Genomic DNA, 25,487 nt, shown 5'->3' with positions numbered 1-25,487 from the left:
TTCTTCTTCTTCCTTTTCTTCTTCTTGTTCCTCTTCCTCTCCTCCTCCTCCTTCCTCCTCTTCCTCTTCTTCTTCCATCCTCCTCCTTCCTCTTTCTCTTCCTCCTCTTCCTCTCCTTCCCCTTCCCCAAGTCTACGGAGAGAGGCGGCATTGAAATCTAAATAATAATAATAATAATAATAATAATAATAATAATAATAATAATAATTATTATTATTATTATTATTCCTCTTCCCCTCCCCCACCTCAATAAATAAATTGGCATTTATTTCTGATATCAGGCAAAAAAAAAATGCCGCCTTGCAAATCACAAGTTTGCTTAACAACCTCTTGTGTTTGCTTAATGACTGCCGGGTCTATTTTCTGACTGCTTTAATGACCGCTGCAATAAAGCTCAGGAAATAGAACTGCGAGGTGACCTGGTTCACCGCTGACATCATTGCACACTCAGTGCACACTTAGTGCACAGTCGTAAGTCGAGGACCACGAGGCAAAAACTCTGAAGTGGCATCCGTCGAATACTTTAAATCGCCATCAAAAATGGAACAGCTTTTACAGTGGTTTTTTTTTTTAAATTGCAATTTGTACAGCAAACTTAACTGTGTTTCGACAACCGGAATGAAACGTGTGGTGGTTGAAGAGTGGTCAGGCACGGGTTCAAATCCCTGTATAAACTTGTGTTTGTCCAATGCTGGTGGGTCTTTTCCAAATGTACACATTTCCACAATTGGCTGGATTTTCTCATCGTTTCTGGAATTAGCGGTTTAGTGAAGTTGGAGACTGTCGTAATTCTGAAACCAAAACGGGGTTTTTTTTTCTTACAGTTTTTTTCTTGGCTAGAATTTGCAAAAAAACCCCACCCCAAATAAAAACACTTTTTAATTGAAGATGATTTGGCCCAGGCTGGGAGATCAGAAATGAAGGTTAAAATATCATTTTCTTTTTTTTTCCTTTTGCAATTTTCCTCCTCCAGATTGTCCCATTCTATCTCAATTTTAAATTACCTGCATTTGAATTGAGATTATTCAGTAGTATTTGGAATACAGTATTCAATTCTGGGACCTCACCTACAAATCCAAGCGACCGATAAGGTCCCACAGAGTTGGCCATCTCCGGGTCCTGTGGACTAAACAATGTCGTCTGGCGGGCACCAGGGGAAGAGCCTTCTCTGTGGCGACCCCGGCCCTCTGGAATCAACTCCCCCTGGAGATTAGAACTGCTCCCACCCTCCTTGTCTTCCGTAAACTACTCAAGACCCACCTATACCGCCAGGCATGGGGGATTTGAGACATCTTTTCCCCAGGCTCCTTATAATTTATATTTGGTATGTATGTGTTGTCTGGTTTTAATATGATAGGGTTTTAGTTATTTCTTTTAATATTAGATTTGTGCCACTTTAATATTGTTTTTATCATTGTTGTGAGCCGCCCCGAGTCTTCAGAGAGGGGCGGCATACAAATCTAATAAATTATTATTGTTAAATTATTATTATTAAAAAGAGATGGGTCAAATTGAACGGGTCTAAAGTCGGGCTACAAGAATGGTGGAAGGTCTTAAGCATAAAACGTATCAGGAAAGACTTAATGAACTCAATCTGTATAGTCTGGAGGACAGAAGGGAAAGGAGGGACATGATCGAAACATTTAAATATGTTAAAGGGTTAAATAAGGTTCAGGAGGGAAGTGTTTTTAATAGGAAAGTGAACCCAAGAACAAGGGGACACAATCTGAGGTTAGTTGGGGAAAAGATCAGAGCCAACGTGAGAAAATATTATTTTACTGAAAGAGTAGTAGATGCTTGGAACAAACTTCCAGCAGACGTGGTTGGTAAATCCAAAGTAACTGAATTTAAACATGCCTGGGATAAACATATATTCATCCTAAGATGAAATACAGGAAATAGTATAAGGGCAGACTAGATGGACCAGGAGGTCTTTTTCTGCCGTCAATCTTCTATGTTTCTAGTCCTCGATGTACAGCTGTTTGTTTAGATGTTAGAACAGCTCTGAAAAAAGGTGTCTTATATCACCTTGGCTGGAGCTGGTTGGAGAATTCTGGGACTTTTAAAGTTGCCATGTATGGGACCCCTGGTCCTTGACTTATGGCCACAAATTTATGTCGCTAAGCAAGACAGTTGTTAAGTGAGTTTTGGCTCATTTTACCACCTTTCTCGCCATGGTCATTAAGTGATTCACTGTGGTTCTTAAGTTAATCCCACAGTTTTTAAGTGAATCTGGCTTCCCCATCAATTTTGCCATTTTAGGATAGCCGTCATGAGACACAGCAACCGTCATAAATACGAGACAATCGACAAACGTCTGGCTTTTGATCATGTGGCCATGGAGACCCTGCCATAAGAGAAAACCCCAGTCACAAGTAGAATTTTTTTCCTCAGCACTGTTGTAACTTTGACTAATCACTAAATGAATGGTTGTAAATTGAGGACTACCTGTATCTAGATCAAGATTTGGTGGTACCTCTACCTAGGTACGCCTCTACTTATGAAATTTTCTAGATAAGAACCGGGTGTTCAAGATTTTTTTGCCTCTTCTTAAGAACCATTTTCCACTTACAAACCCAAGCCTCCGAAACTGTAACCGGAAAAGGCAGGGAGAAGCCTCCTTGGGGCCTCTCTAGCAATCTCCTGGGAGGAAATAGGGCCAGAAAAGGTGGCGAGAAGCCTCCACGAGGCCTCTCTAGGAATCTCCTGGGAGGAAACAGGGCTGGAAAAAGTGGGGAGAAGCCTCCGTGGGGCCTCTCTATGAATCTCCTGGGAGGAAACAGAGCCGGAAAAAGTGGGGAGAAGCCTCTGTGGGGCCTCTCTATGAATCTCATTGGAGGAAACAGGGCCGGAAAAGGTGGGGAGAAGCCTCTGTAGGGCCTCTCTTGGAATCTCCAGGGAAGAAACAGGGCCGCAAAAGGCAGGGAGAAGCCTCCGTGGGGCCTCTCTAGGAATCTCCTGGGAGGAAACAGGGCCTCCACCCTCCCTGTGGTTTCCCCAATCACAGGCATTATTTGCTTTTATATTGATTCCTGTGGGAAAAATTGCAGTTTCTTACAAACTTTTCTACTTAAGAACCTGGTCACGGAACGAATTTAGTTCGTAAGTAGAGGTACCACTGTAATTCAGTGTAGATAGATAGTCCTAGACTTGTAGCCATTTGTTTAGCGACCATTTGATGTTACCGTGGCAAGCATGACTTACAGTGTGTCCCCTCACTTATAGCCGTCACAGTGACTTAACGACTTTTTCATACTTATGACATTGTAGCTTAACAGTCTCACATCACGAACATTTGCAACCTTTTCTGCTTGGCCTGTAACCAGCAGAGACCATGGGGGAACCTCCTCCTCCTCCTCCATTCTGCAACCCCCACTCCCTTCTAGCACTGATGATGTTCCCTAGCTGGGTCATGAAAGGAGGGCAGGAAAACCACCAAACTCGAGGCAGATAAGCAGGGATTAACACCAGACAAACGGTCCAGGAGAAAAGAACATCCCAATTAAGAGACCACCAAGGAGGAAAGCAGAACCTCTTCAACAAGCTCAGAGACCCCCGAAGACCCCACTGTGATGATTTGTCATGCAAAGAATTTCTCCATCCAAGAGTCTGGTTTATTTCCCTTTCCCTTTTCATTTTTCTTCTTCCTCCTCCTCTTCTTCCTCTTCCTCCGCTTCTGCCTCTTCCTCTTCCTCCTCCTCTTCGTGTTCCTCTTCCTCTTCCTCCTTCTCTTCCTCCTCCTCTTTGTCTTCCTCTTCCTCCTCTTCTTCCTCTTCCTCTTCTTCTTCTCCTCCTCCTCTTCTTCATGTTCCTCTTCCTCTTCTTCCTCCTCTTTTTCTTCCTCTTCCTCCTCTTCCTCCTCTTTGTCTTCCTCTTCCTCCTCTTCTTCCTCTTCCTCTTCTTCTTCTCCTCCTCCTCCTCTTCTTCATGTTCCTCTTCCTCTTCTTCCTCCTCTTTTTCTTCCTCTTCCTCCTCTTCTTCCTCCTCTTTGTCTTCCTCTTCCTCCTCTTCCTCTTCTTCTCCTCCTCCTCTTCTTCATGTTCCTCTTCTTCCTCCTCTTTTTCTTCCTTGTCCTCCTCTTCTTCTTCCTCCTCTTTGTCTTCCTCTTCCTCCTCTTCTTCCTCTTCTTCTTCTTCTCCTCCTCCTCCTCTTCTTCATGTTCCTCTTCCTCTTCTTCCTCCTCTTTGTCTTCCTCCTCTTCTTCCTCCTCCTCTTTGTCTTCCTCTTCCTCCTCTTCTTCCTCTTTCTCTTCTTCTTCTCCTCCTCTTCTTCATGTTCCTCTTCCTATTCTTCCTCCTCTTTGTCTTCCTCTTCCTCCTCCTCCAAGGAGTTTGGCCAGGAATATAAAGTGGTTTCTTCCTCTTCTCCTCCTCCTCCTCCTCCTCCTCCTCCTCCTCTCTTCTTCTTCTTCTTCTTCTTCTTCTTCTTCTTCTTCTTCTTCTTCCTCTTCCTCTTCCTCCTCCTCCCTCTAGCACTGATGATATTCTCAAGCTGGCTCATGCAGGAAAACCACCAAGGGTCCCCACAGAAAGGGAAACGCAGATAAGCAGGGATTGACACCAGACAAACAAGGAACTTCCAAGGGGGAAAGCACAACCCTCCACCAACCTTGGCGACCCACCGTATGTAAACAGGAGCAAATCCCACACCCAGTAGCATGGATGATGCTGTAACCAAGCTGGGTGATAAAACATCTTCAAGAAAACCCACCAAGCGCAGAGCCCACCGAAGGGCCCACCGTGCCGATTTGTCACCTGGCATGCAAAGACGCTTTCCATCCGAGAGCCTTGATTTATTTGGACAGCCGGCAGGGTGGCGGACTCCAATCCAATGATTGTTTTCCGGCCTGTGAAAAGAGTCGAAGCGAACAATTAACTTTCCGACTTGACTTTCCATCTCTGTTGAGTCAACAGTCCGTGACATTTCAAGTCAGGCTGGACGATGGGGAAGTTTCCTTGCTGCCTTTTAAATCTTTCCTTTTGGACGGAGAGGCTGGGTGGGTGACCTCAGCAGAGGACAACTGGCAAACCTGTGCCTGGAATTAGCCTTTGAAAATAAAATAATAAAAATAAAGTTGGATTCCAACTGAGGATCACAATCTGAAAATAAATCACCCTACGACATAATAACTGGGTTGGTACAGCTTTGCTTGCTAAAGCATAAAGCTCTTCTCTTCTGTTCTGTTCTGTTCTGTTCTCTTCTCCTCTCCTCTCCTCTCCTCTCCTCTCACCCTGGTCTCTTTTGCCCTACTTTTCTTCCTAACCACTGGCCTCGTTTTAATAATCTTCACTAAGTACTGAGAAACCCCCATTGTCAAAGCCAACAACCGGGACCTCTCCTAAATCTTCCTGGTTTCACTCCTGCTTTGCTTCTTCTCTTCTTCTCTCTTCATTGGTCAACCAAGGAAAGCCACCTGCCTTCTCCAACAAACGGTTTTCAGCCTCATCTTCTCGGTTGCCATTTCTTCTCTCTTGGCCAAAACCATCATGGTGCTGCTGGCTTTCCTGGCCACAAAACCAGGAAACCGAGTGAAGAGATGATTGGGGAAGAGCTTGGCCAACTCCATCATTCTCTCTTCTTCTGCTGTCCAAATTGTCATCTGCTCCATCTGGCTGGGAGTTTCTCCCCCCTTCCCTGACTCTGACCTTCACTCCCAGCATGGAGAGATCATCCTGCAATGCAACGAAGGGGCTGTTGTCTTCTTTCTAGGGCTGAGAGAAAGTGACTGGCCCAAGGTCACCCAGAGGCATTTTTACCTAAGAAGGAACTAGAATTCACACACTGCTGGTGATTGGCCCAAGGTCCCCCAGCCAGCTTTCATGCCTGAGGCAGAACTACAACCCACACTCTCCTAGTTTCTAACCTGATGCCTTCACCACTAAAGATCAAACTGTCTCTCTTTAACCCCCCACCCCCAAAATAGGTCCTCCAGAGGACCCTTCTCTCTTTGGGGTAGCCCTAAACACAATGCAGGAAGTGCCCTTTTTTTAACACTAGTAAGTGAGCCAAGCCGTGTTCCAAAGTGCCCCAAGTAACTTTGATTTTGGTTTGTTGGTTTAAGGGCTGCCCACCCACTCCCCAAATTCGGGAGGGGGCGCGTGACTCCCCCCCACTTTTTTCTAGCAGTCCCATCTTCCTGAGAATGCAAGGTCCTTAAACTGCGAAGCATGATTGGCTTTGGAGTAGAAGCCAAGCCAGGCGCCCCCCCCCATCCATCACTGAACTGCTGAAAATGAGAAGGTGATATTTATACTGCTGTCTGTGGTGTTAGGGAGACAAGGGGGGGGGGGCGATTAAAACAGTCTGGTTTGTGTGACTGTGTGTGTATATGTCTGTGTGTGTGTGAGAGAGAGACTGTGTGTGTATATATTTTGTGTGCTTGGCGGAAGCTAACAGAAACTGATAGGCACACATTTGGGGGTGGGAGATAAAAGAACTTTGCAAGGGGTCTGGAAGGTTCGTAAACTTTATCTCCCCCTGTTACAGTTTCCACCGGAGCAATTTCCCAAAAGATTTCACAAAGAGCCGGCTTGGTGCAATTCCCAAATTTTGGATTCGGGGTTGAAAGTGGAGGGGACAAGGTAACCTTAGGATATCCAGAAGTACTTTGAGCCAGGAAAGGAGATTTGTGGGTGGTGGTAGCGATTGGTGAGTGAGTGAGGGTGCTATTTGGTGGGAATCTAGGTGTGTGTGTATGTGCTTTCTTTTGTCAAGCAGGAATGCAATTGTTCAGTTATTTGTTGTAGTTCCCAACCTTTCTAATGCTGTGACCCCTTAATACAGTTCCTCATGTTGTGGTGACCCCCAACCATAAGTCTAGCGCCAATACTCCCAACGGAGCTTTAAACTGATCGGTAGGAATATCAGAGGGACAGCCCACTGTAAACGCCCAATTGGTCGAATTGTAAAAATATGTTCCAAGGTGCCAGAATAGAAGCTTTAATTCCTAACACCATGGGAATTTTGCCTTTTCCCACAGTCTTAGGTGACCTGTGTGAAATGATTGTTCAACCCCCAAAGGGGTCCTGACCCCAGGCTGAGAACCACTGTTGTAATGGGTAAGGCGCTAGTCTAAAGGCCAGGAGAACACAGTATTCCAAATGTGGTCTCACCCGCTATATAGAGCGCTGGTGAGACCACATTTGGAATACTGTGTTCAGTTCTGGAGACCTCACCTACAAAAAGATACTGACAAAATTGAACGGGTCCAAAGATGGGCTACAAGAATGGTGGAAGGTCTTAAGCATAAAACGTATCAGGAAAGACTTCATGAACTCCATCTGTATAGTCTGGAGGACAGAAGGAAAAGGGGGGACATGATCGAAACATTTAAATATGTCAAAGGGTTAAATAAGGTCCAGGAGGGAAGTGTTTTTAATAGGAAAGTGAACACAAGAACAAGGGGACACAATCTGAAGTTAGTTGGGGGAAAGATCAAAAGCAACATGAGAAAATATTATTTTACTGAAAGAGTAGTAGATCCTTGGAACAAACTTCCAGCACACGTGGTTGGTAAATCCACAGTAACTGAATTTAAACATGCCTGGGATAAACATGTATCCATCCTAAGATAAAATACAGAAAATAGTATAAGGGCAGACTAGATGGACCATGAGGTCTTTTTCTGCCGTCAGACTTCTATGTTTCTATGTTTCTATGATGTGAGTTCTGAGTGTGAGTTCGGTGGGTAAGGTGGCTGGGTGAATTTGAGCCAATCACAAGGAAACAGTGAGATCTAATCCCATTTTAGGCAGATTACCTATCTATCCATCTATCTACCTACCTACGTACCTACCTACCTACCTGTGAAGGACTGCAAAAAATTTTACTACCACACTTTGGGTGTGGCATATTTTGTAGGTGTGGCTTACTGGCCATGTGACCCGGTGGTAGTGGCTTGACGACCCTGGGACAAGGGTGTGGCTTAAAGGTCACATGACTGGCTTAAAGGTGGCCAACTTGACGTCACTCAAGTTTGTGTTAGGGTTAATGTTAGTGTTAGGGTGCCTGGCCTCTCCTCGCCTCAAAGAGAGACAATTTCCCTATTTATTTACTATTGCTGAACATCCAAAATATACTATTTAATTCTATGTATATATGCCATATGTGCACGTACATATTACACATAGGCACACAAAAATATACATTATCTATTATATAATGTGCACACACACACACACACAGCTCTTCTAAAATTATACACATTCAATCTCATTTAATGCAATAGGAAAAACATACCCAGAGCCCAGAAGGGGGGGTGGGAATCGAAATTTTTCTACCGGTTCTGCGTATTTGAGCAAAACTTTTCTACCGGTTTTGTGTACCTGAGTGTACCCATAGGAGCCCATCACTGCTACCTCCCTACCCTACCCTACCCTATCCATCTATAGCCTGTCTCTCTGCCTCTCTCTCTCTCTCTCTTTCTCAATCTTATCTTAATCTTATCTTATCCCATCCCATCCCATCTTATCTTATTCAATTCAATTCAATTCAATTTATTAGATTTGTATGCTGCCCCTCTCCGAAGACTCGGGGCAGCTCACAACAGTAATAAAACAATATTATAGCGAAACAAATCTAATATTAAAAGAAGCATATAAAATCCTATCATATTAAAAAGCAAACAGCACACACATACCAAACATAAATATAAAAAATATTTTAAAAGCCTGGGGGAAAAGAGGTCTCAAATCCACAGAGAAGGCTCTTCCCCTGGGGCCCGCCAAACGACATTGTGTAGTCGATGGGACCCGGAGAAGGCCAACTCTGTGGGACCTTATCGGATGCTGGGATTTGTGTGGTAGCAGGCGGTTCCGAAGGTACTCTTATCTTATCTTATCTTATCTTATGTTATCTTATCTTATCTTATCTTATCTTATCTTATCTTATCTTATCTTATGTTATCTTATCTTATCTTATCTTATCTTATCTTATCTTATCATCTTTTATCTGCAGTGAAGGGCTACCAAAATTTTTACTTCCGCACTGTGGGCGTGGCTTATGCAGGACGTCCTGCATTTTCTTTCAACATCTTTTAGTGCCAATTGGGGGCTCTGGGGTGGAGCTCCATTTTTGCTACCCTACTGCCTCCCCGCCCCCCGTCTGGGCAGAGACAGAGATGATAGACAGATACAACAGATAAACAGCCGACCCCTGTTTATCTGGTGTATCTGTCTATCATCTCTGTCTCCCTCCCTCCTTCCCTCCCCCTCTCTCCATTCTCTCTCTTATCCATCACTGGTGTAAACATTCTTCCGAGCACGGACATCTGTCAAATTCTGAGATCTGGAGTCCTCCCACCTTCCTGTTTGCCCCCAAAACAGAGAAGCCCTGGCAGGGACCTTCTTTACAAGTCCACTTTGCAAGCAGAGCCACATTTTATTGTTTTATTTTATTTATTTATTTTGCCAAGTACGTACTGGTAATATACATAGATATGAATAGAATAGAATAGAATAGAATTTTATTGGCCAAGTGTGATTGGACACACAAGGAATTTGTCTTGGTGCAGATGCTCTCAGCGTACATAAAAGAAAATATACATTGGTCAAGAATCATGTGGTACGACACTTAGTGATTGTCATAGGGGTCAAATAAGCAACGAAGAAGCAATATTAATAAAAATCTTAGGATACAAGCAACAAGTTACAGTCATACAGTCAACATGGGAGGAAATGGGTGATAGGAATGATGAGAAAAACTAGTAGAATAGAAGTGCAGATTTAGTAAAAAGTCTGACGGTGTTGAGGGAATTATTTGTTTAGTAGAGTGATTGTGTTCAGAAAAAAACTGTTCTTGTGTCTAGTTGTCTTGGTGTGCAGTGCTCTGTAGTGACGTTTTGAGGGTAGGAGTTGAAACAATTTGTGTCCAGGATGTGAGGGGTCAGTAAATATTTTCCCCGCCCTCTTTTTGACTTGTGCAGTCTACAGGTCCTCAATGGAAGGCAGGTTGGCAGCAATGATTTTTTCTGCAGTTCTGATTCTCCTCTGAAGTCTGTGTCGGTCCTGTTGGGTTGCAGCACCAAACTAGACAGTTATAGAGGTGCAGATGACAGACCCAATGTTTCCTCTGTAGAAGTGGATCAGCAGCTCCTTGGGCAGTTTGAGCTTCCTGAGCTGGCGCAGAAAGAACATTTTTTGTTGTGCTTTTTTGATGATGTTTTTGATGTTGGGTGACCATTTTAGGTCTTGAGATATGATAGAACCTAGAATGACGCTGAGATGGGGTACTAATAAGAGGGATGGTAGGCACGCCGGCCGGCTGTGAACCTCAGGGAACAATGTGTCCAGACCGCCTTGCCACCCAATATGTTTTGTTTTTCCTAAAGTTGAGCCACTGGTGTTGAAACAGGAGGGAGCGAATTCAAAACAGGGCGCGGTGGATGAAAAAAAAATCAACATATCGTTGCCATCCCTTATTGCCGCTGCTGGTTTTGTGTGTGTGTGTGTGTGGGTCTTGCCCTGACCCACAGCTGTTGTCTGAAGGAATCCTTGGGTGGGAAGCTTGGATCACAAAGAAAAAAGTATTGTCCTTGGCTGGCACTTCGGCTGGAGGCTTCTAACGGCTCTTCTGCCAAGACTGAGGAGGAGAAGTTGGCAGCTGGCAATGTCTGGGGGCCCTCCTTTCTCAGGCCTTCTCTCCCATTGCGTAAAAGGAGCCCGGGGGCCCAAACCACCCCAAACTCAAGTCTTACACCGTGGAGAAGAGCTTGAGTTAGAAGATTCAGAGGGCCAGCGCACAACTGGCTCCTATTTAAGTGGTTTTCCACTAGGACTCCAAGACAAACATGAGCCAGCAGTGGGCAGCGACAGCCAAAAAGGTCCATGCTATCCTAAATTGCATTAGCAGAGGGATGCAATCTAGGACTGGGGAGGTACTAACGCCAGTCTATAAAGCCTTAGTTAGACCACACCAATTTTGGCCACCACACTGCGAAAAAGACATTGAGACTCTAGCGCAGTGGTTCTCAACCTTTCTAATGCCGTGACTCCTTAATACAGTTCCTCATCTTGTGGTGGCCCCCAACTATAGGTTTAGCGCCAATTCTTCCAACAGAGCTTTTCTGAAGACGTTTCATGAGCCAGCTAGGGAACATCATCAGTGCTAGAGGGAGGAGGAGGAGGAGGAGTAGAAGAAGAAGAGGGGGAGGAAGAGGAAGAAGAAGAGAAAGAAGAGGAAGACAAAGAGGAGGAGGAAGAGGAGGAGGAGGAGGAAGAAGAGGAAGAAGAACACAAAGAGGAGGAGGAGAAGAAGAAGAAGAAGAGGAGGGGGAGGAAGAGGAGGAAGAGGAGGAGGAAGAGGAGGAAGAGGAGGAGGAGGAAGAAGAGGAATATGAAGAGGAGGAGAAGGAGAAGAAGAAGAGGGGGAGGAGGAGGAGGAAGAGGAAGAAGAGAAATAAGAGGAGGAAGAGGAAGACAAAGAGGAGGAGGAAGAGGAAGAAGAGGAACACAAAGAGGAGGAGGAGGAGGAGAAGGGGCGTATATAAGTGCACTAGTGTGCCTTTCATCCCCCGTCCAACTGTCTCTCCTTATCTCATATATCTTTTCTTCCTTTCATATATCTTCTCTATTTTTATATCTTTTCTTTATATATAATACTTCATGTCTATTCTCTTCAATATGTATTGTGTCATGGACAAAATAAATAAATAAATAAATAAATAATAAATCTTTAAGCTGATTGGCAAGAGGTCAGAGGGACACCCTCCCCTGTAAATGCCTGATTGGTTGGGTTGTAAAAATATGTTCCGAGATGCCAGAATAGAAGCTTTAGTTGCTAACACCATTGGAAATTTGGCTTTTCCGATGGTCTTAGGTGACCCCTGTGAAATGGTCATTTGACCCCCAAAGGGGTCCCGACCCCAAGGTTGAGAACCATTGCTCTAGAGAAAGTTCAGAAGAGAGCAACCAGGATAATTGGGGGACTATAACATACGATGAACGATTGCAGGAACTGGGCATGGATAGTTTATTTTATTTATTTATTTATTTTGTCCAATACACAATAATACACAATGAAGGTTATAGACTAGAGGATATAGTAGAGAAGAAATACGAGATATAGGAGAGACTATAGGACAGGGGTCGGAAGGCACTCTAGTGCGCTTATGCACGCCCCTTGCTGACCTCTTAGGAATCTGGAGAGGTCAACCGTGGACAGTCTAAGGGTAAAATGTTGGGGGTTAGGGGATGATACTATGGAGTCCAGTAATGGGTTCCATGCTTCAACAACCCGATTACTAAAGTCATATTTTTTACAGTCAAATTGGAGCGGTTAATGTTAAGCTTGAAATAAAATTACCTTTTTCAAAAGTATCTTTTTGGAGCAAACCATCTTTTAGAAACATGGCTGAGAGTTCAGGAGGTCCCACTAACTGTCAGCTTACCAAGGGTGCGTAATGTTCCTTACCCTTTATTACTGGTGCGCATTGCAATGTTTCCATTTGCATGATTTCACTTCTGCGCATGCTCAGAGGGATGATTTTACTTCCGTGTATGGTCAGAGAGCTGAGGAATCACCCAAAATTACCAAATATATATATTTACCAAATTTTATATATATTTATAATAGATAGATAGGATAGATCTATTTCGGCCTTATTTTGGCCTCATCAGCTAGCCATACCCTCACTGGGACTTGAACCTGCAATCCTTGCCTTGTAAGGCAGAGAATTAACCTCTAGGCCAGTGTTTCCCAACCTTGGCAACTTGAAGATATTTGGACTTCAACTCCCAGAATTCCCCAGCTAGCACTCACTGGCTGGGGAATTCTGGGAGTTGAAGTCCAAATATCTTCAAGTTGCCAAGGTTGGGAAACACTGCTCTAGGCCAGTGTTTCCCAACCTTTTTTGAGCCGCGGCACATTATTCATGTTTTCAAAATTCTGGGGAACACTGAAGGGGGGGCGGGGGGGGCTAAAGAAAAGTTTGGACAAAAAAAATATCTCTTCCTCCATTTCACTCTATTTCTCCCTCCCTCTTTCTCTCTCTTCCTTCCTTCCCTTCTTTCTCTCCATCCCTCTTTCTTTCTTTCTTCCTCTCTTTTTTGCTCTCTTTCTCTCTCCCTCCTTCCCTCCCTCTATGTCTTTCCCTCTCCCTCCTTCCCCCTTTCTTTCTCTCTCTCTCTTGCTTTCTTTCCCTCTCTTTCTCTTGCTTTCTTTCTCTCATTCTCTCTCCCCTCCTTTTTCTCTCTCTCTCTTTCTCTCTCGTTCACCACGCCAGCAACAGAGAGAAAAAGAAAGAGCGAGAGAGAGCCGGAGAGAGAGTGGAGTGCGCAGCAGCCATCAGCCTCCTCGCCCTCCCAGACGTCCCCAGCGCCCGGCCTCGCGCCGCCTCCCGTTAGCCCGGCCGAAAGCCACACAGTCCCGGACTCCCGGATCGCTCGCTTCTCCGGCCAGCGCGGCACTTTCCTGGGCAGATGGCTTTGCTGACCGGAGAAGCGAGCGATCCGGGGGTCCGGGACTGTGTGGCTTTGCACCATGAAGAGAAAACGGCAGCAGGGAAAAGTCGGCCGTTTTCTCTTCATGGCGCCAAGCCACACAGTCCCGGACTCCCGGATCGCTCGCCCCAAGGCAGGAGGCGGCGGCGGAGGAGAGTGGGCGGATCGGGCGGGCAATGGGGCACTGTGTGCGCAACTTTGGTACTATTACATGCACACTCACCATGCGTGTGTGTTCCAGTGTGTTTTTGCTTCTGCACATCTGCAGGAAGCAAAAATGCACCGAAATCTCATGAGGGTGTGAGATTTTGGCGATTTTTTGTTTCCGTGCTTGCAAAAAAAAATTGCCAAAATCTCTCTCTCGTCCACATCCCCTTCTGAGCATGGGCAGGAAGCAAAAATGCGCAGAAATCTCATGAGGGGATGTGACATGCGCATGAAGCAAAAAATATGAAAAATGGAAGAAAAAAGATGGTGGGTACAATTAGAACTCACATCTCTTGGTGATTGGAGTAAAGTCACGTAATCAGTTTTTATGGCTAAGGTGGAACTAGAACTCATGTCACCTGGTGATTGGCTCAAAACCACTCAGTTGGCATTTGTTGCTAAGGTGGGACTAGAACTCACTATCTCTTTTGCCTTTTCCTTCTTTTGCAATCATGGACATGAAAATGGGGGTGGGGGAGATAATTTAGGAAGACCAACACATTTTCTGTCTGCCACAGGTGTGGTCAGGGACCTCTTTCCATCCTACGTCCACTCCCTGCCTTTTTAAAATTTATTCCTGAAACTTGAAAATTGGTACTGTCTTCTTTCTTCTTCTTCTTGCTCTTCTTCTTCTTCTTCTTCTTCTTCTTCTTCTTCTTCTTCTTCTTCTTCTTCTTCTTCTTCCTCTTCCTCTTCCTGTACCTCCTCCTCGTCCTCCTCTTCTTCTTCTTCCTCTTCCCCCCCTCCTTCTCTTCTTCTTCCTCTTCTTCGTCTTCCTCTTCCTGTACCTCTCCTTCTCCTTGTTCTTCTTGTTCTTATTCTTGTTCTTCTTCTTCCTCCTCCTCCTCCTATTATTATTATTATTATTATTATTATTATTATTATTATTATTATTATTATTATTATTACTATTTTTATGCCGCTCTTCTCCAAGGACCTGGGCGGCTTACAACATATAAAAACAGTACAACGCTTGTCACTCCACTACTGTCAAATAGCTCATTCCCTGATCCAGGGTCTATCTTATACAAAAAAAATCTGCAGGTAGTCCCTGATTAACAGCAGTTCATTTAGTGACCATTCAGAGTTTGCAACGGTGCTGAAGAAAGTGGCTGATGACCGTTTTTCGCTAACCTGCCTTCCCATCTGATCAAAATCCAGACCCTTAAGCAGTGGACTCACATTTATGACAGATACTCTTATCCTGGGGGGAGGGGGGCGTTTGTGATCTCAGCCAATAGGGAAGCCCGATTCACTTAACAACCTTGCAACTTATTTAACAGCTGGGGGGAGGGGCAGATTCACTTAACAACGGTGGCCAGAGGGGCCTTATCATGGTGTAATAAAGCTCACTGCCTCGCTTAGCAGCAGAAATTTTGGATCCCCTTCCCATCATAAGTCGAGGACGGCCCACCCCTAGGAAGGAAGGCTGGGGGAAGACTTCAGAATGACGTGTCTTTTTTTCCATCCCAATTTTTGGGGGTTTGGATTTATTCCTCCTGGTTTTGGCGCACAAGGCAACCGTTTCTGGATTTCCCCCGCAAAGGAATGTCTTTGGGTTTTGATATATTTTTACTGATTCTTTGCCCGGACCAGGCCCCTGCCTGGACGTCAGCCTGGAACCTGCAGGCAACCAAGCCAGGAATCCTGGTTAGTGGGAACCCCTCCAGAGTTACCGCTCCAGCTTCTCGCCGGGTGTGCAAGACGCACGTCTGTGCATGGAGGGTGGGCAAAAACTCTCATTTATTTTCCTGGAATGCCAGCTTGACCTGTAATGGCCAAATATGACTTTATTTTCATAGCGTCATTTGCTGCCCAGCCTGTTGGGAACCTAGGTGCCGAGTTCGAATGCTGCACCGCTTCTCGGTTTTGGAAATGCAGCGCCTGATATTCCATTTGCCTTTCCTATTGGCTGAGTTGGGTGTGGCTTGAACTCAGCAGCCAATCAGTGTCGAGGGGGCGGGTTTCTCTACTCTACTAGAGTTCTGTAATGGAGAAACCATTTTTTTTAAAAAAATTCCCTACAGTGCATGTTTTCCTCGACTTTATTTAGGGACCGTTCAAAGTTGTAACGGCAATGAAAAAGGTGGCTTGTTGCGACCAATGTTTACCCTTTGCAGCAGCCCCAAGATCACGTGATCAAAGTTCGGACACTTGGCAACTGGTTAATATTTAGGATGGTTGCAATGTCCCAGGGTCATGTGACTTTCTTCTGTGACAAGCAAAGTCAGTGGGAAATTCACTTAACAACTTCAGTGAAAGTATGAAAGGCATGAAAGGCAGCTGGCTGATTCTGGGCCAATCACCAGGAGATGGTGAGTTCTAGTCCTGAATTAGCCAGGAAAGCCAGCTGGGTGGGTTTGGCCCAATCACCAGCAGACAGCGAGTTCTAGTCCTCCCTTAGAAACAAAAACCAATTGGGTGGTTCTGGGCCAATCACCAGGAGACGGTGAGTTGTGGTTCCGCCTTAGGCATGAAAGGCAGGTGGGTGACTTTGGGCCAATCACCAGGAGTCGTTGAGTTCTAGTCCCGCCTTAGGCATGAAAGGCAGCTGGGTGACTTTGGGCCAATCACCAGGAGACAATGAGTTCTAGTCCCGCCTTTGAAACAAAAGCCAATTGGGTGGTTCTGGGCCAATCAGCAGGAGACGGTGAGTTGTAGTTTCGCCTTAGGCATAAAAGGCAGCTAGGTGACTTTGGGCCAATGACTAGGAGACTGTGAATTCTACTCCCCCCTTAGGCATGAAAGGCAGCTGGGTGACTTTGGGCCAATCATCAGGAGACAATAAGTTCAAATCCCTTGTTAGCCACGAAAGGCAGCTGGCTGGCTTCTTCTTCAATATGTATTGAGTTGACTTCTCTTCAATATGTATTGTGTATTGGACAAATAAATAAAATAAAATAAATAAAATAAATAAAATAAATAAAATAAATAAAATAAATAAAATAAATAAAATAAATAAAATAAATAAAATAAATAAAATAAATAAAATAAATAAAATAAATAAAATAAATAAAATAAATAAAATAAATAAAATAAATAAAATAAATAAAATAAATAAAATAAATAAAATAAATAAAATAAATAAAATAAATAAAATAAATAAAATAAATAAAATAAATAAAATAAATAAAATAAATAAATAAAATAAAATAAAATAAAATAAAATAAAACAAACAAACAAACAATCACTAGGAGACGGTGAGTTCTAGTCCCGCCTTAGTCATGAAAGGCAGCTTTGATTTTTGATAAAAGTCACAAAGGTGGGATAGAGAGAAACAGACAGACAGACAGGCTCACCTGGACTTAAGGATGCCCTTTGGATGACTCAATGCCATTCTCCTTCCTCTCTCCCCCTCCTCCCCTCTCCCTCCGGCCAGGCTGACGGGCAACGAGCCTTTGACCATCCTCCCTCTGACCACGGAAATGGAGGAGGCGGCCATCAAGGCCCACTACAAGGTCTGCGACCGCCTGAAGCTGGAGAAGAAGCAGCGGCGGATGTGCCGGAGGGACCCTGGAGTGGCCGAGACCCTCATGGAAGCCATCAGCATGAGCGCCCTGGAGTGCCAGTACCAGTTCCGCTTCGAGAGGTGGAACTGCAGCCTGGAAGGGCGCTATAGGGCCAGCCTGCTGAAGAGAGGTTAGTGGGGGGGGGGAGGGAGGGGAGGAGGGCAGTCCATCCTCGACTTATGACCTTAATAGTAGTAGTAGTAGTAGTAGGACTGTAAAGGTCCCTGGTGCTCTCAGGTCTTGGGGGGTTTCCTTGCAAACGTTTCAGGACCCAACTAGGTATCGTCATCAGTTTTAGAAGGGAGTGGGGTGTGTGGAGAGGAGGAGGAGGAGGAGGAAAGTAAGGGGAAGAAGAAGGTGAGTACTGTAGAGTCCTTGGCTTTCCTACAGACATTTGATAACCCCATTAGCTAATACCATCAGGGTAGGAAGGATTTATGGTGTGCAGGGAGAAGGAGGAAGAGGAAGAAGACAAAAGAAGAGGAAGAACAGGAGGAGGAGGAGGAAGACTACTACTACTACTATTTACTATTATTACTACTGTAGAGTCGTTGGTTTCCCTGCAGATATTTCATGACCCAACTAGCTAATATCATCACGGCAGGAAGGGAGGAGGAGGAAGACAAGGAAGAAGAAAGAAAAAAGAAGAGCAGGAAGAGGAGGAGGAAGAAGAAGACTGCTGCTGCTGCTGCTGCTGCTACTACTACTACTACTACTACTACTACTACTGTAGGATCCTTGGTTTCCTTGAAGACATTTCATGACCCAACTAGCTAATATCATCAGAGCAGGAAGGGAGAATGAGAGGGAGGAGGAGGAAAACAAGGAAGAAGAAAGAAAAAAGAAGAGAAAGAGCAGGAGGAGGAGAAGGAAGAAGATTGCTGCTGCTGCTACTACTACTACTACTACTATCACACTACTACTACTACTACTGCTACTACTACTACTGTAGGATCCTTGGTTTTCTTGCAGACATTTCATCACATAACTAGCTAATAGGGCATTAGGACAGGAAGGGAGTATGATTTGCAAGGAGGAGAAGGTGGAGGAGGAGGGGGAGAGGAAGAGGAGGAGAAGAAGACAAGGAAGAAGAGGAAGAAAAATAAAGGCAGAAGAGAAAGAGCAGGAGGAGGAGGAGGAGGAAGAAGGAACAAGGAAGAAGGAGAAGGAGAAGAAGGAGGAGGAGGAGGAAAAAGAAGAAAAAGAAGACGACTGGTACTACTACTACTACTACTACTACTACTACTACTACTACTACTACGGCTGCTGCTGCTGCTGTCGGGTCATTGGTTTTCTTGCAGACATCTCATGACCCAACTAACTAATATACTCAGGGCAGAAAGGGAGTATGGCTTGCAGGGAGAAGGATGAGGAAGATGAGGTAGAAGAAGAATAAGAGTAAGAGGAGGAGGAGGAATAAGAAGCAGGAGGAGGAAGAGGTGGTAGGAGGAGGAGGAGAATTGTGGGGTCATTGATGGTCTCTGAAGTTGGTTATTCCCTTGTAGATATTTCATGATCCAGTTATGTAACATCATCACTGCTAACCAGTGTGTTGTTTTCTCCAATTTACCTGTAATAGGTTGCCCTGCCCGTGTTGGCACAGGTGTGATTTTCCCCTTGACTAAGACACTCTTTTCTGCTTGATAGTTTGTCTGGTGTCAATCCCTGCTTATCTTGGTTTCTCTTTCTGTGGGGTATTGTCGATTCTCTCTGAGCTTGGTCGTTTTCTTGTAGATGTTTCATGACCCAGCTAGGGATCATCATCAGTGCTAGAAATGAGGGGAGGAATGTTTGTAAAGATAGTCCTTGTTTACAACGATTCCTTTAAAGACCATTTGAAGTTACAAATGACTCAAAAAAGGGTTTCATGACAGGGATATCAACCCCTCTGTAGTCCTGTAACTGAACTTTGTATACTTGCTACTAAGTATACAAGCTTGTTACCATGTTTTTAATATCTCGTGGTCATTGTTTCTCTTGCTAAAAATTGTCTAGTTTCCAGGAAATTTTCATCCTTTTAGGAACTTCTGCAACAAATGACTGTAATGGGAAGACTTGATTACAGTTGCTTGATGAAGGCAACCTATAATCAAGAATGTCTTGACTTTGGCTACCACTAGACAGGGAATTCTGGGAATTGACGTCCATCCATCTCCAAGCAAGCTGGCTGATGAGTTCTGGGAGTTGTGGTCTTCCCCTCTTAAAGCATGCTGGCAGAGGCATTCTGGGAGTTGAAGTCCACACATCTTCAAGCTTTCTGGCTGTGGTTGGAGAATTCTGGGAATTGAAATCCACCTATCTTCAAACATGCTGTCCGGGGAATTCTGGGAGTTGAAGTCCACCTGTCTTCAAGGCTCCTGGCTGGGGAATTCTGGGAGTTGTAGTCTTCTCCTCTTAAAGCATGTTGGCAGAGGCATTCTGGGAATTGAAGTCCACACATCTTCAAGCTTTCTGGCTCGAGAATCCTGGAGTTGAAGTCCACCCATATTCAAACATGTTGGCTGGGGAATTCTGGGAGTTGAGGTCCACCTGTCTTCAGGGATCCTGGCTGGGGAATTCTGGGAGTTGTAGTCTTCTCCTCTTAAAGCATGCTGGCAGAGGCATTCTGGGAGTTGCAGTCCACCCATCTTCAAACATGCTGGCTGGGGAATTCTGGGAGTTGAAGTCCACCTGTCTTAAATCTTGCGAGGAATTCTGAGGAATTCTGGGAGTTGAAGTCCACCCATCTCATAATGGTCAGGGCTGGGCGATACCGCTCTAAGGGAGCCATTCGGTGTGCTAACAGCGTTGTCGTCTTCCTCCGCAGGGTTTAAGGAGACCGCCTTCCTTTATGCCATCTCTTCGGCGGGACTGACCCACGCCATGGCCAAAGCCTGCAGCGCTGGACGAATGGAGCGCTGCACTTGTGACGAAGCCCCAGACTTGGAGAACCGCGAAGCGTGGCAGTGGGGCGGATGTGGGGACAATCTCAAATACAGCAACAAGTTTGTCAAAGAGTTCCTGGGGAAGAAGTCCAACAAGGACCTGCGAGCTCGGGTGGACTTCCACAACAATTTGGTGGGGATGAAGGTAAGTGTCCTGGCGATGGTTGTTGTGGGCCATAGCTGTGGTAGAAGTAGGCCCTTGAGGAACTGGAGAAGACTGCCAGGGGGAGGTTGTTGAGGGCCACCAAGAAAAATTTAGATGGAGGAAAGGTTGGCCGAGCACCCTGCTACCCTGAAAAACGTCTGCCTACCTGACCATACCCACAGGAGTCTATCCCTGGGTGGAAGGCAGTTGGCACGTCTTCATGGTTCTTCATTCAGTTCATCTTGATCAAAGATGTGCTTTTAAGTCAGTGTTGACTCTTGGCAAGTACCTTCCTCAGATGTTCTCCAGGTACACCCATGGTTAGAGTCATTGACCCATCTTCCCTCCTCTTCTTCCTTGACTTCCTCTTCTTCTTCTTCCCCTCCCTGTTCTTCCTTCTTCTTCTCCCTCTTCCCCTTCTTCTCCCTCTCCTTCATCTTCTCCTTCTCTGTTCCTTCTCCTTTTCCACCTTCTCTCTCTCCTTTCTCTTCCTCTCTCCTTCTTCTCCTCCTCCTCCTCTCTCCTTTCTCTATTCCTTCTCTTTTTCCTTTCTCTTCTTCCTCTCCTTCTTCTTCTCTCTCTTCTTTCTGATCTCATTTTCCTTCTCCTTCTCCTCTCCTCTTTTCCTTCTCCTTCCCCCTTCTCTCTCTCCTTTCTCTTCCTCTCTTTCTCCTTCTCTCTCTCTCTCCTCCTCCTCTCTCTCCTTTCTCTTCTCCTCCTTTCTCTCTGTCTTCTCCTCCTCCTCTCTCTCCTTTCTCTTCTCCTTCTCCTCTTTCTCTATCTCCTTCTCCTCTTTCTCTATCTCCTCTTCCTCTTCTCCTCCTCCTTCCCTCTCATTTCTCTTCTCCTTTTCCTCCTCCTCCTCCTCTTCTCCCCTTTCTCTTCTCCTTTTCCTTCTTCTCTGTCTCCTTTCTCTCCTCTCTTCTTCTCCTCCTTCTCTCTCTCCTTTCTCTTCTCCTCCCTTTTCTCTCTCTTTCTCTCTCCTCCTCCTCCTCTCCCTCATTTCTCTTTTACTTCTCCTCTTTCTCTATCTCCTTCCTCTTCCTCTCCTCCTCCTCCTTCCCTCTCCTTTCTCTTCTCCTTTCCCTCCTCCTCCTCTTCTCCCCTTTCTCTTCTCCTTCTCCTATTCCTCCTTCTCTGTCTCCTTTCTCTCCTCCTCCTCCTCCTCTCTCTCCTTTCTCTTCTCCTCCTTTTTCTCTCTCTTTTCTCTCCTCCTCTCTCTCATTTCTCTTCTACTTCTCCTCTTTCTCTATCTCCTTCCTCTTCCTCTTCTTCTCCTCCTCCTTCCCTCTCCTTTCTCTTCTCCTTTTCCTCCTCCTCCTCCTCTCACCTTTCTCTTCTCCTCCTCCTTCTCCTCCTCCTCCTCCTCTCTCCTTTCTCTATTCCTTCTCTTTTTCCTTTCTCTTCCTCCTCTCCTTCTTCTTCTCTCTCTTCTTTCTGATCTCATTTTCCTTCTCCTTCCCTCTCCTTTCTCTTTTCCTTCTCCTTCCCCCTTCTCTCTCTCCTTTCTCTTCCTCTCTTTCTCCTTCTCTCTCTCCTCCTCCTCCTCTCTCTCCTTTCTCTTCTCCTCCTTTCTCTCTGTCTTCTTCTCCTCCTCTCTCTCCTTTCTCTTCTCCTTCTCCTCTTTCTCTATCTCCTTCTCCTCTTTCTCTATCTCCTCTTCCTCTTCTCCTCCTCCTTCCCTCTCCTTTCTCTTCTCCTTTTCCTCCTCCTCCTCTTCTCCCCTTTCTCTTCTCCTTTTCCTTCTTCTCTGTCTCCTTTCTCTCCTTCTTCTCCTCCTTCTCTGTCTCCTTTCTCTTCTCCTCCTTCTTCTCTCTCTTTTCTCTCCTCCTCCTCTCCCTCATTTCTCTTTTACTTCTCCTCTTTCTCTATCTCCTTCCTCTTCCTCTCCTCCTCCTCCTTCCCTCTCCTTTCTCTTCTCCTTTCCCTCCTCCTCCTCTTCTCCCCTTTCTCTTCTCCTTCTCCTATTCCTTCTTCTCTCTCTCCTTTCTCTTCTCCTCCTTTTTCTCTCTCTTTTCTCTCCTCCTCTCTCTCATTTCTCTTCTACTTCTCCTCTTTCTCTATCTCCTTTCTCTTCCTCTTCTTCTCCTCCTCCTCCTCCCCTCTCCTTTCTCTTCTCCTTTTCCTCCTCCTCATCCTCTCACCTTTCTCTTCTCCTTTTCCTCCTCCTCCTCCTCTCACCTTTCTCTTCTCCTTCTCCTTCTTCACTGTCTCCTTTCTCTTCCCTTGCAAGCTCACTTCCATCAAGCAAATATAATGGGAGGAGCTCAAACTCACTTAAGGATCATCTGATTCCCTTGACAATTGCAGTGATTTATTTAATGTTAGTGGCAAAAAAGGGGGTCGTAAAATCAGATGGATCTCACTTCACCGACCTCTTGTTTAGCATGGGAATTCTGCTTCCCTTGTGGTCGTGAGTCAAGGACCAGGTGTGGTGCCTATGTAAATGTATGACTATGATTTTGTCATCCAGTCTTGAAATGGCTAAATGACAAAGGGCATCCTTCAGTCTGCAAGAATTCCTGCACTGTTTCATAGAATAAATTTATATCAACCATAAATATTGCAGTGGCCTTTGATTGTTGAAGTAATCTATTCAGGTTTGTTGCATAAAAACCAAAACCAGAAGCACACACAGATGACTGATACAGCTGGATTATTATTATTATTATTATTATTATTATTATTATTATTATTATTATTAATAATAATAATAATAATAATAATAATAATAATAATAATTAGATTTGTATGCCGCCCCTCTCCGAAGACTCGGGACGGCTCACAACAATAACAACAATGTAACAAATCTAATACAATTCACAAACCTCTTCATAAACATCATAACAGATGAATTTACAATACCATTAGCAGATTATTTCTTCAAGTAAACACAAGCAGGAGAGTTAGTTTCATTTCAGCAGAGCAGACAAGCACAGGGAGGAGAGTGCAGACTGAGCCACGCCCAGCCTTAAGCTTCTCAGTTTCGATTCTTTGCACAGACTCAGATGTGGTTAGCTCCCATAGCTGACTCAGTTGTTATGCCTATTCATTGGCCGACTTTGTTAACATGGCTCTCCCAGTCCATGAATATTCTAACACAACCCTCAATTTAAGACCACAATTGACCCTAAAATTCCTGTTGCTGAGACAGTTGTTAAGCGAGTTTTGCCCCATTTTACGACCACGGTTGTTAAGCCAATCCCTGCATTTGGCTTAGTTAGTCACATGGTTGTCAATTGAATGAAGTTCTCTGTCGATATTTTTCTTGTAAGAAGGTTGCAAAAGCGGATCAGGTGACCCTGGGATACTGCAACCGTCATAAGTCTGAGTCAGTTGCCCAGCGTGTCAATTTTGATCGTACGATCATGAAGATGTCATAAATGTGAAAAATATGGCCCTGAGCCTCCTTTTTAAGTGCCGTCGTAACTTCAGACGGCCATTAAATGAACGAGTGTAAGTCAAATACTACTACCTGTTTTTGCTTTTGGGGTGGGTGGGTTTCCTGAATTCGTCTCCATGGTCATTGAGTCAAAGCGCCTCCAATTAACAATCTCCTCCCCCGAAATCTCAGCTCTTCTCAGGGATTAAGGAATTTAGCAACGCTCCAGAGAGACGGAGTTAAAAAATGTCAATTTCAATGAAGCTTAACAGAACCCCAGGAGACAGCCTTTTCTTCTTCTTCTTCTTCCTCTTTTTAATTAAAAGCTTTTCCTGAACTTGGAGTCTGCCACGTGTTTTAATGCACTCAACGTTTCATGAAAGGGGTACCCAAAGAGGAGGAGGAAGGAGAAACCCAGGGCAAAAAGCAAGAAGAGGAAGGAAGAAATAAAAAATACCGAGAAACACCCAAAAAATGCATTTTTTTTTTTTTTGAAGAGGCAACTGGAATTTCTCTTTTCTTTTCTTTGAAAGAGTTTTGCTTCTCATCCAAGGAGATTCTTCAGTTCTGGCTGCATGGAAAGATTTATATTCTTTGCAGACAAAACTGGTCATTTCCATCCTTTTAGAGGGTCATTGGGGCCGCTTCGAGGTTTACTTGTGTCTTCATGGTCACCTGAGTGACTCAAATGGATGTGGAGCCTTCTTGGAACTGTTGAATGGATTGTGTTGTAGGACAAGAAGCAATGGGTGGAAACTAAACAAGGAGAGAAGCAACTTGGAACTAAGGAGAAATTTCCTGACTTTCAGAACGATTGATCAGTGGAACAGCTTGCCTCCAGAAGTTGTGAATGCCCCAACCCTGGAAGCTTTTAAGCAGATGTTGGATAACCATTTCTCTGAAGTAGTGTAGGGGTTATCTGCCTAAGCAGGGGGTTGGACTAGAAGACCTCCAAGGTCCCTTCCAACTCTGTTTTTATTATTATAAACAAAGAGAGAAGTAACTTAGAACTTAGAAGAAATTTCCTGACACTCAGAACAATTAATCCATGGAACCAGAAGTTGTGAATGCCCCAACACTGGAGTTTTTAAAGCAGATGTTGGATAAACATCTGTCCTAAGCAGGGCCTAGAAAGCCTAGAACTAAGATGCGTTAAACAAGATCTAAGTATTGCCCACAAGATCATATGCTGCAACGTCTTGCCTGTCGGTGACTACTTCAGCTTCAACCACAACAACACAAGAGCACACAACAGATTTAAACTTAATATTAACCGCTCCAAACTTGACTGTAAAAAATATGACTTCAGCAACCGAGTTGTCGAAGCGTGGAACTCATTACCGGACTCCATAGTGTCATCCCCAAACCCCCAACACTTTACCCTTAGATTATCTACGGTTGACCTCTCCAGATTCCTAAGAGGTCAGTAAGGGGCGAGTACAAGTGCACTAGAGTGCCTTCCGTCCCCTGTCCTATTGCTCTCCTATATCTCCTATACCTTTCTTCTATTCCTATGTCTCTTCTTCTATTCTTTCATTGATATGTTCTATTCCTATACCTTCTTTTCTATTATTTCTTAGATATATTTTACCATGGGTATCTCCTCTATAACCTTCATCATGTATTTTACTATATGTATATAGATATATATCCACTAAAACCCTCATTGTGTATTGGACAAAATAAATAAATAAATAAATACATAAATAAATACATAAATACATACATACATACATAAATAAATACATACATACATACATACATACATAAATACATACATACATACATACATACATAAATACATACATACATACATAAATAAATACATACATACATACATAAATACATACATACATACATACATACATAAATAAATACATACA

At 44.4% G+C, this 25,487-nt stretch overlaps 1 protein-coding gene across 1 annotated transcript in view; it reads left to right on the top strand.

Moving 5' to 3' along the window:
- WNT9A (Wnt family member 9A) overlaps positions 1–25,487 on the top strand; it is a 43,435-nt gene that overhangs the window by 14,116 nt on the left and 3,832 nt on the right. Inside the window, exons 2-3 of the mRNA XM_070726233.1 lie at positions 17,024–17,283; positions 19,960–20,222. Of these exons, the coding sequence (XP_070582334.1) occupies positions 17,024–17,283; positions 19,960–20,222 (523 nt within the window). The remainder of the gene's footprint in view (positions 1–17,023; positions 17,284–19,959; positions 20,223–25,487) is intronic.

The sequence above is a fragment of the Erythrolamprus reginae genome, chromosome Z (assembly GCF_031021105.1).
Source record: "Erythrolamprus reginae isolate rEryReg1 chromosome Z, rEryReg1.hap1, whole genome shotgun sequence".
NCBI lineage: Eukaryota > Metazoa > Chordata > Lepidosauria > Squamata > Dipsadidae > Erythrolamprus > Erythrolamprus reginae.
This window is presented reverse-complemented; position numbering and strand designations above follow the sequence as displayed.